Genomic DNA, 12,582 nt, shown 5'->3' on the forward strand with positions numbered 1-12,582 from the left:
AACAAGCATTTAGAGTATTTAAAGGGAGGCTTTGGTTGGAATCTCATTACATATGAATGTTCTTGCTAATAGAGTGAAGATTTCTTAACTCAAGCCACATCCCACTCTTCAAAATCCTTCCAGATATTTATTGGGCCAAACTCAGAGCCAACTAGAAGTGGTGATGGAAAGCAGGTCATGGTCTGTATAAGGTCATGGTCTGTCCCAGATGGATGTGAGCCATTCACTTCTCTAGTGTGTTAAAATTTGGTTTTTGGAGTCAAAGCTTTTCCTGATTTTATTTTCTACAGAGTTTGAAAATCCTCTGGGATGATTTACATGAACAAAAAGCTTTATCTTTGGTGCCTGTGAGAGATGTTGGTATTATTTTAGTATTGGTAGAGGGAGAGGTGTTGGTGCAGTTATGGAACTGTACTAATCTAAGCCTTAATGCAGGTTCTCTTCCCTCCTATACAGATGAAGATAATACACATTATACATCATGTAATGATTTCTCAGCTGTCATGAGTGGTATCTCTTTGACAAGGAAGAGATGAAGTAACCAAATAATTTTACTCATTCTGACCCTCAAAGTACAACATGGTCACTGATCATTTATTGCTCCCTTATGATTTATGTCAAGACTAGAATCCAGCTAGGTTAACCCAACAGGCAGTGTTTTGTATTCTGTGTAACCAATTTGCATACTGCAATTTAAAGGACACAATCTGAAGCTACACCAGACTGGTCACAAAAGGGCTGGAGGAACAAAAGTGTGAGACTGTTCATTATTACTGGCAATCTGTCCAGTCACTTCCAGGAATAAAACTTTTCATTAGCCAAATCACTCTCAAAACATTGAAACATCCCTCCAATTCTTTCTTTGGCAAAGATGACAACATGTTACAGCCGCTTATGAATCTCTACCTACAACATATTGGTAGATAAAACAGAACTGAATTCTTCTGTGTACAGTTATCTTTTATATAGATGGAGTTATCTCTGGGGGAGGGATATTCTGACAGTCTATTTAATGTGTAATCCAAATGGTGAACAAATTTAGTTTTTCTGTGGAGAAGTTCATAGATATACAGTTGCCATGACAACTGCATTTGGCTCTGAAAAGGGAAAACAAATGTCTCTTTTTAGACTCAAGTGAAATAAATTTAGTCTGGTTGCATAGAAAAATTGCTTTTTCCCTCTAGTGTCAAATAGTCCTTCTGTAGCAAGTTTCCTTAGCTTCCCTTTTTTAGATTTTAGGGGTTTCTTTTCCTTTTAAAAACAAAAAAACCCAGCACATTTGTTGGAATTAGAAAGGGTGAGAGCACCTCCCTCTCCCTACCCTTCCCATATCCACAACATGATTTTGTGTTCCAAAATTCTACAGATTGCACCCTAGTTACAAAATAATAGAACCAGATTTCCTGCATCTAAGCAGCATAAAAATTCAAACTTATATTCTTAACTTCATCAGATCACAGAAGATTGGGAAAAGTGGGAAAGAGGTGTTATTATTGGACTGTTGGGAATACAGTATATCAGGTCTGAAATGCTCGCTGTGTCTGATGTGAAAGATAGCCAGGATGATTTTTTTTTTCTGTTGGTAGTTGGAGAACTCAAGTGGATTTTAAACCTTTGGTATTGTATATCCTTTATCAGCTCTACTCTTCCAGCACTTGTGCATGCATATCCCTCCCACGATCAAACAGGCCAGAGCAACAGGAATCATTGCAATGTACCAGGACAGACCAGCAGCTGGAAAAGTAAACAAATTAAATATTAGAAAACCAGGAAGAAACAATGAACTCCCAGGAACATATTTCTCTAAGCTCAAGTTGGAAGAGGAGAAATGACAATAAAAAGGATGTCTGCAAGTTAACCTTCCAGCAGGGCTTATCACCTTTGAAAGGAAGAGATCTATTGATTGAGCACTCTGGGAAATGTGTTCATAAAGATAGGAGGAAGGATTGGAAAACAACAGAAAGTGAGAATTTGAAGTTCTATCTTTTGCATACACCCCATTTTCTTAAACTCTGATCAGGAACAGCTGTGTGCTTTCTATCTTGGTTTATTTAAAGAAGAGACATTCCAAACAGGAAATCCAAGCACCTCGTGGAGCATGAATACTTAACAATTAGTCCACCCTCAAGTTGTGTGAATTATTTTTTCATACAGAGCAGCTTATAAATTAGTAACAATCGACCCAAGACTCAGAATTGCTTCCTAAATCTGGCTAATTTCCAAGGCAAGTGTCTGTCCAGGCCATTCTGGATTATTCCAATGCATATTGCCTCCTGGTGCAGCTCATGGAAGACAAGGGCAGCACATGATCCAGCAAAATGAGTACAAATTCCTCATCATAGGGTGCTGGAGTGAGTCATGACTGATAATGAAGTCTAAAGGAGTTCATGTGCCTTTCTAAGAGAGTGTGAGCAAGCTTTGGTGATTCACCAACGTCATGCAAAGAAACAATTAGCATTGCTTCACATTGTTTGTACAGCTGGCTCTTGGCCAATGGTTTATCACACTGCAACATTAATTGCACTGAGTTTAGGCCTTCTCTTCCCATCACTAGGAGCCAAAGTAACAACGCCCATCATAATTTACACTTCTTGTTGTTTTGGCAGTAGTCTGTGCATGAGGAAAAGTAACACTCTAATCATTTATTCTGTTATTGTCCTTTTTTTTCCCCTACTTGTTGAGGAGCTGGAGGAGATTTGGCTCTGCTGCAAAGAGAGTTTGCCAGTAGTCTCACTGGAACACTTATTTCACAAAGTGTATCTAAATTGGAGTCTTATTCAATAAAGAATAAGACAGCACAGACAGATCCTTATCCCTGCATAAAATGTCAGTACATGACCTACAGAAGGTGCATTTTGTGAACGGGCTGTATCAAAGACTACAGGTGAAAGAGGCAACCAGATTTTCCCCAGGCAGTAACTTATCCCAACACTAGCTCTTACAGTATAAACAGATCAGATGCTAATTTAGCATTAGAATAATAATAAAAATTATCAAAAATAAGCAGTAAAAATAACTACCTTCCTGCTTGACCCTTGTTGGCAGTTCTTGGTATCCATATCTGTTCTGGGCCAGACAGGTAAAGTCTGTGTAAAAGTCCACTTCTTCAACAGAATCAAAAATCAGTGGTACTTCAATGAAGTTTTCACCATTTTCTACACTTTCTCTGGAAGAATAAGAAAGATTAAGTGTTAATTATTTTAATAAGATGGTTTATCTCTACTTGATCTGTTCATTTGAACAGCACATTGCAAGAAAATGCATTGGATATTGCTTCATTTCTCAACCAGCCTCTCAGCATTCAAGGATGCCTGCTGTCTTCAGCCCAGCTGTGCTACTTGAGTCCCAGTGGGCAGTACCTGTCTTGCAGCTTTTGGAGTCTAGAGGGAAAAAAAATACCTGGATTTGTCTTGCAAAAATAAAGAAAGGGGAGGGGGAAAAGGCAAGTGGAATTCTGTGTATCTTTGATACATTAGCATTGGGCAAGGACCTAATTCCTTCTCTCTGACCATCAAAGGTTAATTCTTACAATCAGCAGAGGACATATGGAGAACATAACCCTGTACATGTTCTCTGAGAAAACTGAACCACCATTCCTGTCTATCATGTGCTCAAAGCCAATAGCTCAATACAAGAAACTGCCCAAGAAGTTTCTAGCTAATTTCAACATGATTATTCTAGGAGTCCCACTATTTGAAAGTGGTTTTTTAGCTGGAGACAAACACTGTCCCTTGATACCTTTTAGCCATTACCAGAGCAGTTGTCCATTATAAGCCTGCAATGCACAGCAGCAATGGAATTCCCTGGGCACTCCTCCCAGGAGCTCTTTGACAGAGATTTCTGCAGGGAATTTGTTTTCCCAGGGGCATTTGAGCTGTTTTGTCATGCTGCCATAATGAGGGCTTCCAGCAGAACTGGTGTGTCTCACACACTGTGGGTCCTGCAGGAACCTCATCTGTCACTGTCAGTGTCCTTGTGCAATTGCATGACAATATACAACAGCAATAATGATAGTGGTAAGCATAACAAAAATAATTTTTAAAGTCCAAGTAAGAAAGTTCTGCTCTATTCTAAAGCCTGCAGAGACTATAGCTGCAGCACATTTTTATGGTTCCTGGCATTTTCACTTATACATACAAACAAGATTATAGATTAATTTCCCCAGTCATGCTGTGGGGAATGGGAAAAAATCTAAAGGCTTGGGCATACAGCCCAAGGAACCTTCTGGGCTCTGTCCCCCAGTACAGGCAGAGCCACCAGGCAAGGGTAATGATCTGTTTTGGACACTCTGAGCTACATGAAACAAGAAACATGACAAGCTGACTTGGTTCTCAATGAAGAGATTTCAGAAAGTTCAGCTCACATTTACAAAACCACTAGAGGTGTGCCTGGATGTAGTGAGTTACTCAGGTAACACATCACAGGTACAGAAAGCAGGTATCCTTCCCTTTCCTAGTGGTAAAAGCCTTGAGGTATGAGGCAGCTGAAAGACAGCTCCTCAAGACTGGGAGACACAATGAATCAGGGCAAGAGGATGTGGAACATCCTGTTTCTCCCTCCCACCAGTATTCCCTTCAGTGCTGCCCTAGCATCTGTTCTAGCACTCAGCGGGTGTGTGTGAGTCAGTTTAACTCACTAATGTGGAAAAGAACAAGCTTAGGGAGAAAAACAGTGCTATTTAGAAAACCAAACAAAAACCATCAAACCACTAGGTAATTTTCTGTTGTCTTAGTGTATTTTGAGAACCTCATGAATGTGAGGGAGAGAATGTTGCCACTTTGCTGGCATGGGGTAAGGAGAGAGGTAAGAGAAGCACTGGGAAGGATCAAGTCTCCTTGCTTTCCACTGCAGTCAGCCCTCACAACAGCTCAGTTGCTCATGAAAATGTGCTTAAAGTTTGTCTCAAAGTTGCCTCATTTGCAAAATATCTTGTCACAAAAAACAGAGATAAAGCATTTATTTCATTTACTGGTTGGGCTTGGGGTTTTTTTTTTTGCTTGCCTGACCTTTTTTTTCCTCAGCTCTCACATTCACTTAAGATCTGTCCATTTCCCATTTCATTACTTTGCATTCAGGTGTACCAAGAGCCCCTGTAGCACTGCAGGTTAGAACAATAAGCACAAGGAAGCACTGTCAGCCAGACTTACTGTCGTTCCCCCTCCGTAACTCTGCTTTGTTTATAAACCACGTCAACGCTGCTGTCATTTGCCAGCCATTCCACATCAGTTTGGAAATGGCTGCTCAGCCCAACAAACACTTTGCATGGGAGAGTCATCTTGGAGCCTGTCAAAAAAAAAGATTGAAAAACAGTTTAGACACATATGAAGAACTACTCTTTCTTTTGGTGAAAACTACCAACTCCAGGGGGAGATCCCACACACGTCAAGAACCACTACTTTCAAAACTGAAGTTAATCTCCAGATTGCTTTTGATCCTGTATTCCTTGGCAGCAAGACCCTTCAGTGTGGCAGTCCTTCCTGCTGCTAACCAAATAATTTCCCAGTTGCAACACTTACCAATTCCTACACTAAACACATTTCCAGAGGCAAGGCTGCATTCCTGTGGCCTTGCCCTTTCTGACACAGTGTAGCCCAAAGGGCATTGTGTGATTTACCCCTCTGGAGCAGCTGCATTAACCAGCAGCACAGCTTAACTCAGAGATGCTGCAGGTGAGGACATTCAGCTGAAGGTTGGACCTCCAGGGATAAAGTGATTTTGCAGAAGTTCTGAAATTTTTAATTGCTATAATTACTGTAACTCAAGGATAAAGAGATTTCAGACTGATGTGTATCTATATTATACATAAGTATAGCTATATACCCAGAAGACAGCATCTGGTTGTAGATGTTAAAAAGCAAAAAGTACTCTAGAACCAACCCTCAACTAATATAATTGAAATCAAAAACCTACAGCAATTTATGCCAACAAATTACACCATAAGACGACCTGCTCTAGTTTTTCTCTGACTAAACATTTCCAAATATGATGTTGGGCCTTACCAAGAGCAGCTGATGTTGTCTTTTGGGCTGGATACACAATTATCGGGGTAATTCTCTTCTCTTGTTCTTGGCAGAAAAAGAGAGCAGAGTCAGGGCAAAGACAAGAGAAAATGCGGGCATGGCCCCAGAACCAGAAACATGCCGCTTCACCCAATATCTGTCGTCTCCCAGGAAAGGATTTGATTGCTAAAGCCGCTGGTAAGCAGCGACATTGCCGCTCCGAGCCGGAGCCCCGCGGCTGCGGGCCCGGGCAGGGTCCCCCGAACCTCAGGGACGGCGGGAGGCGTGTGGGGCACGGGCGCCCCCTGCCGGCCGCTCTGCGCAGCAGCGCCCCGGGCCCGCCGCCGTCCCCGCGCTGTGACACACGGCCCGTCCCCGTCTGTGACACACGGCCTGCCCCCTCGCTGTGGCATAGTGACCTGTCCCCGCCCTGGGACCCCGCCAAATGGCTGATCTCCGAGCTTCCCCGAAGGCCTCGGCAGTGGCACGGCCCCTCCTGCCCCAAGACATGAATTATTCCGTTTAACTAACACGGGTACTTGCAGGAGAGATCCCCGCCCTGCCAGGGGTGCTGTTGGAGTCCCTTCAGGACCAGGACAAGCCCTGCCTTGGCATGGATGAAGGCTGAGCATGAGCTCCTCTCAAGAGTTTTATTAGCAAAGAAGAGGTTTTCTTATGTGCTGTAATGTTTCAGTATGTCCATCACTGAATCACAGAACCACAGAATCTTTTAGTTTAGAAGGAATCTTAAATGTCCCTAAAACCTTTCCTAAAAGTTTCCTAGGACTGCTAGTTCCAACCCTCCTGCCATGGGCATGGACACTTTCCACTAGGCCAGGTTGCTCAAATCCCCTTCCAACCTGGCCTTGAACACTTCCAGGGTGGGGGGTAGAGGCATCCACAATTTTTCTGGCCAACATATGCCAGTGCCCCACTACCCTCACAGTAAAAACTTCCTCCTAATAGCTAATCTCAACCTGCCCTCTTTCAGTTTGGAGCCATTTATCCTTGTCCTGTCACTTCATGCTCTTGTAAGAAGCCCCTCTCCATTTTTCTTACAAGTTCCCTTCAGGTACTGGTAGGCCACAATTCAGTCATACTGAAACCTTCTCTTTTCCAGGCTGAATAAAAAAAATTCTCTCAGTCTTTCCTTGTAGGAGAGGTGGTCCATCCCTCTGATCATCTGATACTATACTTACCAACAGTCTCCAGTTGAATTGTCCTGGTGATTTCATACGTCACACCTTCAAATGGAAATGACATCTTGCACGTGTAATACCCCGCATCTGTTGGTAGCACAGATGTCATGATCAGAGATGCTGAACCATTCAGAATGATGAATCTTTCATTGTCCTCTTCCAAAGGCTGAGCATCCTGGAGAAAGGACAGTAACTGGTGTTATGACTCAGATAGCTACACCCTAATTATCTATTGAGAGAGACAGATTATCTCTGTCTCTCTGTTATTAGAAGTTCACTTACTGCTGGGAAATCTGAGCAGTTCTGCTTTCCCACCAAAGCACAAGTTCTTTTAATGTATATCCATCTCTAAAATGCCTTGTGGCACTATATGTGTGAAGTGTGAAGAATTGCTATTTTAATCTATAATGTGTGTGCATAGCTCTTCCTTAATGCACATTTTAAGATGAAAAACATATAATAGGCTCTTCCTTGAGTCATCTTAAGAGCAATCACACAAGATTTTAGTACCCATGGAGGTTTTCACAATGTTATCCATGCATATCCATGTGTATGTATCCATACTTTCCATACATCACCACAGAAGAGTAATATTCTAAGGCCTTCTTTGAAGACAAATACATAACTGTTACTTACCCTATATTAGAAATTCCTGCTCTGTATCCCTAAAGCTCTGTTCATATACAGTCTGGAGACCTGCTAGGAGAAATTATGTTCTCCCTCATGAAGGCAGGGTAGCTCTTTCTTACATTTGTAACAAGAACCGTATTGAGAGGGGCAGCCTCTCACTTAGATAAAGTGGGTTATGTTCCCACTTCTGAAGGAAGTCCTGAGCACCAACATTTTGCTGGTATAGTACAGATCATAACTAGGCACTGCAAGCAGCCTATATATTGCATCCTATGGTAAGGCTAGAGCTGCACAAGGCAGAGCATGTGATCACAGTGGGAGTGTAAATAAAAGCTAAACCGAGGTATTATGGAAATGCAAGAAGAATCTCCTGCTCTCCAGTGTGAAATTGAACAGCCAAGGATGTTGTATTTGATCTTAGAGGCAAAACCAGGCTTGCCTACTTGAAAAGCAGCAAACTGGGCAGTTAGGCAAGAGAACACTCCAAGCATTATGTCATTCATCCAGTATTTCCAAATGGTGTATTCCAGTTGATTAATGAAAGTACCCCACCTGAACACGGAGGCAGTATCCCTGGGAGGTCCTACTTTATGGGATTCACTAGAGCAGCTGTGAAAAGATGCACAGTGCCAAAGAGAAGGGCCTGATATCAGGTGGCAAACCCTGGAGTTGGGTAGATAATCTAGCCTTATAAACAGTTGCATTGCCTGTGAGAGCATGAAACATGTGAAACACTTCACCCTGTGCTGAGTGTGCCCCAGAAAACTTTTCTTAAAATGTATACATCTGCCCCAAAATTCCCAGTATGTTACACCATACTAGTGACAATTCAGGAGAAATGTAAAGTCAATATTTATGTGCCAAGCTGAGATGAGGCTATGCACAAAGAGAAAGTAAGTATTCTACCTTGTACCACTTGAGCTCCAGGCTTGTCCTATTTGGTGTAAAATCCCACAGGTCAGGACAAACAATCTTTCCAGCGGTGAAAGTGAAGAGGACCTGGGGATAGGCAATCTCCCAAGCAGCTGTTTTCTCCACAACTGTGAGGTGGATGGAGACCTCAGCACAGTAGGAGTTGTTCCTGGTGACAGAGCAGGGAGAGGTGAGCCCCCAAGAGAACTCAAATGACCCCCTTGGTTTCCCCCTGTCTCCATTTCCCTTCTTAACAGAGGCCAAGACTGAGATCACACCAGGCTGGATGTTGGAAAATCACTGGTACTGTTCTTTGGCCACAGTCAAAACGTGTTGCTGACACATATCTGCCTCAGACCTTCAATATTTTCTTTTTAGCACAAGTTTCCTGTGCACCTTTAGGCTGCAGCAGGAACAGTAGCAGGTGTGTCATGAACCCTCCCCCATTTCCTTGGAAGAGGTTTTGACTGTGAAAACCCTAATGATTAAATAAAAACCTTAAAGCATGTACTACAATACATCTGCAGTTACTATTGCACAACCACAGACATTTCTGCAAGTACATATAATTTTCTGTAGCAAATAAGGCGTTCTGGCTTTGAAAGGTTCACAAAATTCAACTTTTCTTTCTGGACCCAAGTGACAATCACTTCCAGTCCTAAGGAAGACCACACTGGGAGAGAGAGATGCTTAAATTCCACCCTTTACAACCTCTGGAAGCCTGATTCAGAGATGCCTTTACTCATTGCAGTGCATGATCCTTGAAGGGGCCAGCGAAGCCAGGGAGACTGGGCTGCCACCTCCAGGAGAGCAGCTGTGGGCTGCAAGTAGACAGAATGACAGTATTGCCAGGGCACTGTGGCCATCTGTCATATACAGGCCAGATGCCCAAATCCAGAATATTTGCTCCACACAACACAGAAGCAGAGATCTGTGATAGTTTGCTGCTACCTTCAAAGATAAAAAGATCTGCTGGCTTCCCTGCAGGGTAATTTGTAAAGGAAATGTAACTTGCTTGTGCTTTATTAATCCTGTAATAATGTTAGCAGTGAAGTTACCTACTTGGCTCTTGCATCTCTTTTTAAACAAATTTCACAGCATTTTGCTAGATCCCTCAGTAACAATGCTATAGTGTTATATATTGACAAAGTGAGGCAGAATAGCCCAAAAAGGGGATTTAAAAGCACTCTTGAACATCTCAGGCAACTACTCTGTTCTAGAACAGTATTTGCAACCTTTTGCTGTTTGGGCTTCACTATCAGTGTCTTTTTTTGTGCTCCACAGCTGAAATTGCTGCTGAGACTTGGGAAAGGCCAATCCAACATGCTGAGCATGATTTCTCAACTTGTCCATCTCTTCTACTGCTGACTTGCATCCCTCACAAGGTGTGCTGTGCAAGCAAGGAGACCATGCTATCCACAAGCAGCTCCAGGAATGTAGAGGTATGTTCTCCAGCATAAACCCCAGAGCCAAGTGCCAGAGGTTTACTGAGAGGCTGGCTGGCAGCAGGAGATGGCAGGAGACAGGGACCTGGAACATCTTCAGAAGTTCAGGCTCTAAGGGTGATGGGATTTTTTGCCTTCCTTGATCCTCAACAAATCCAGACACTGGCACCTCTTTTGACATAGTACAGTGTGCTGTCAGATTGAAAACAGTCAGAAAGAAAATTACCAGTAGGGCTGAAAAGAGCCATGGCTAAAGTCTCAACTCACTGCAATACCACAAGTCTGGTACTAGCCTAGTAAATACACACTGGGTCTCATGAAAAATCTTGCAACAATATCAAGTCAATCAAATTCTGGTTTAAAACATGACTTGGAAAAAAAGTGAAGACCAGGGATATGGAAGTGTGAAGAGGAAATCCACTGCAGAGCTACGATGCCTTATATACGCTTCATAAGGCAATCTGAGGTGCAACAAGGGTATTTGTGCTCAGCAAACCTGCTGCCTGCAGCATGTCCCACTTGTCATAGCACTGACTGGCTCAGAGGTAACTAGGAAAAACTCTCTATACAATATTCTCCTCAAAGTGGCAAGCCCGTGTCACCATTTTACCAGATTTCAGTACTGGTAACTATAGGAGACACAACGCACTCTAAGAGTCCTGACTTCCCATATTTATTCTCTCTAATAAGGTCAGCAAGGAAATTATCCAGAAATGCTCTGAATATAGCTGGAGTTTACAATCAAGGTAATGCATTTAGAAGACATAGCCATTTTTTAGTTAACTAGATTATCTTTTAAATACCTACCTTCTTGTGCAGATATATACTCCTGAGTCTTCTAGCCTCACTGGTAAAAACCAGAGTGCATTTCCTTTTGCCCAGATTCTTGAATCTTCGTCTCTTTCTGATATCATGGTGTTCGAACCATTTTTATACCATGTGATATTAGGGGTCAAGGCAGAGAAATCCAAATGTTTGTATCTGGGGGAAGGGCATTTCAGAACCACAGGTTCTCCATGCAGTTCATAGTAGTGTTTGAAAAACACGGTGTGATCTGGGCAATTTTCTATACAAATCAGAGATATTTTTGCATTACTGTCAGAGAGGAACATTTAAAAGAATGGTGAGGGAAAGAGACAAATGTACACTTACCTGTGTTCTTGACTTGCTGGAGTCTGAAAGCAGACGCACCAACTGTGCACATCACCAGGACAAAGAAGAGCCCATGCATTTTTTTCCACAAGAAATCAGAAGAAGAGGGTGGAAGGAAAATGTTTTGAAATCTACAAGGAAGTTTATTACAAGACAGATATAATCAAAATACTCAACATTATTTAAAGAATTAACTGCTATTTTTCTCACTGCAGACCTGGGGAGCTTTGGTCCATCCTCAGTGAGCAGAGATGTGTCTCCATCCCTAGTTTATGGGGGCTGAACTGTGGAACCAGAACATCTGGCTTGGCACACACATATCACTTTTGGTCCTTCCCTTTCACTCCAGAAGAAGAGCACAGCATACCACAAGATGCTGCTGTCCCCACAGCTTTTCAGAGTGACAGCTATGGGTGGAAAAATTTAGCTCTGCTTATTTTGCAGTAAGATGTGACTGAGGCACATGTCAGCTGCTTTGAGTGAGCTGCAGTGTAGTAGCTTGGGTGGACACGGGCAAAGTAGGCCAGCTAGTGTGAATCAGGCTGCAGGAAGACTTTCTGCTACAAGCAGAGCCAAGCTTTCTTGTCTCCAACAAATATTTCTGTTGAGACTCTGAGAAAACTCTGATTTCTGAGAAAACATTGACTCCTATGGCATGTACACCCATCTTGCTGGTGGTGCACGAGTTTTCAGCATGGACACTATTACCATCTGTTCTAAAAAAAAGATAAGGAAAACCCTGAACAAGCTGTCCTGAAAATCAGACAGGGTGGCTACTAAGGGAAAACAAAATTCTCCTCTGCCAGTCATTCATCAAGTGTCATCTGTATGGACCTGACATGGGCATGGCAGTGTCTGTGTATGTACATCACTGAATGCTTTTGCTCTGCCACGAGGCCACAGCTCCTGCTGCTCTCTTGATTGATTATGCTTTACCTTGTTGAGCCACGGGCAAAAATATATAAAACATGCTGGATAGAGGCACTAGTTTATGCTCTCTATAAAGAATTTATAAGAAATACAGTACACATATCCACATGATATGTTATACTATTTCCATTTTATGTACAGAAATGGAAATTGCATGCATTTAACATTACCTTAAAACTATGATGAATATTAAATGACTGTACAACTATTTCAAATCAAAACCAAAAGAAATATTTCTACCAATATAACAAAGCCATATTCATAGGTATATACCTTTGGACATCTTTTTGTATCCCTTCATGCTCATACTTCCAT

The 12,582-nt window shown here is 42.3% G+C and overlaps 1 protein-coding gene across 1 annotated transcript; it reads right to left on the reverse strand.

Moving 5' to 3' along the window:
* Positions 1–1,492: 1,492 nt before the first annotated feature.
* Positions 1,493–11,416, reverse strand: LOC135446547 (interleukin-1 receptor type 2-like). Its single transcript, XM_064710456.1, has 8 exons — positions 11,338–11,416; positions 10,993–11,251; positions 8,735–8,909; positions 7,199–7,373; positions 6,000–6,065; positions 5,148–5,283; positions 3,021–3,166; positions 1,493–1,734 (listed from the first exon to the last, which is right to left on the reverse strand). Exons 1-8 carry the CDS (start codon positions 11,414–11,416, stop codon positions 1,607–1,609), a joined length of 1,164 nt encoding a protein of 387 aa, XP_064566526.1. The 3' UTR covers positions 1,493–1,606.
* Between the last annotated feature and the right edge of the window lie 1,166 nt (positions 11,417–12,582).

Source organism: Zonotrichia leucophrys, chromosome 1 (genome assembly GCF_028769735.1).
Source record: "Zonotrichia leucophrys gambelii isolate GWCS_2022_RI chromosome 1, RI_Zleu_2.0, whole genome shotgun sequence".
Lineage (NCBI taxonomy): Eukaryota > Metazoa > Chordata > Aves > Passeriformes > Passerellidae > Zonotrichia > Zonotrichia leucophrys.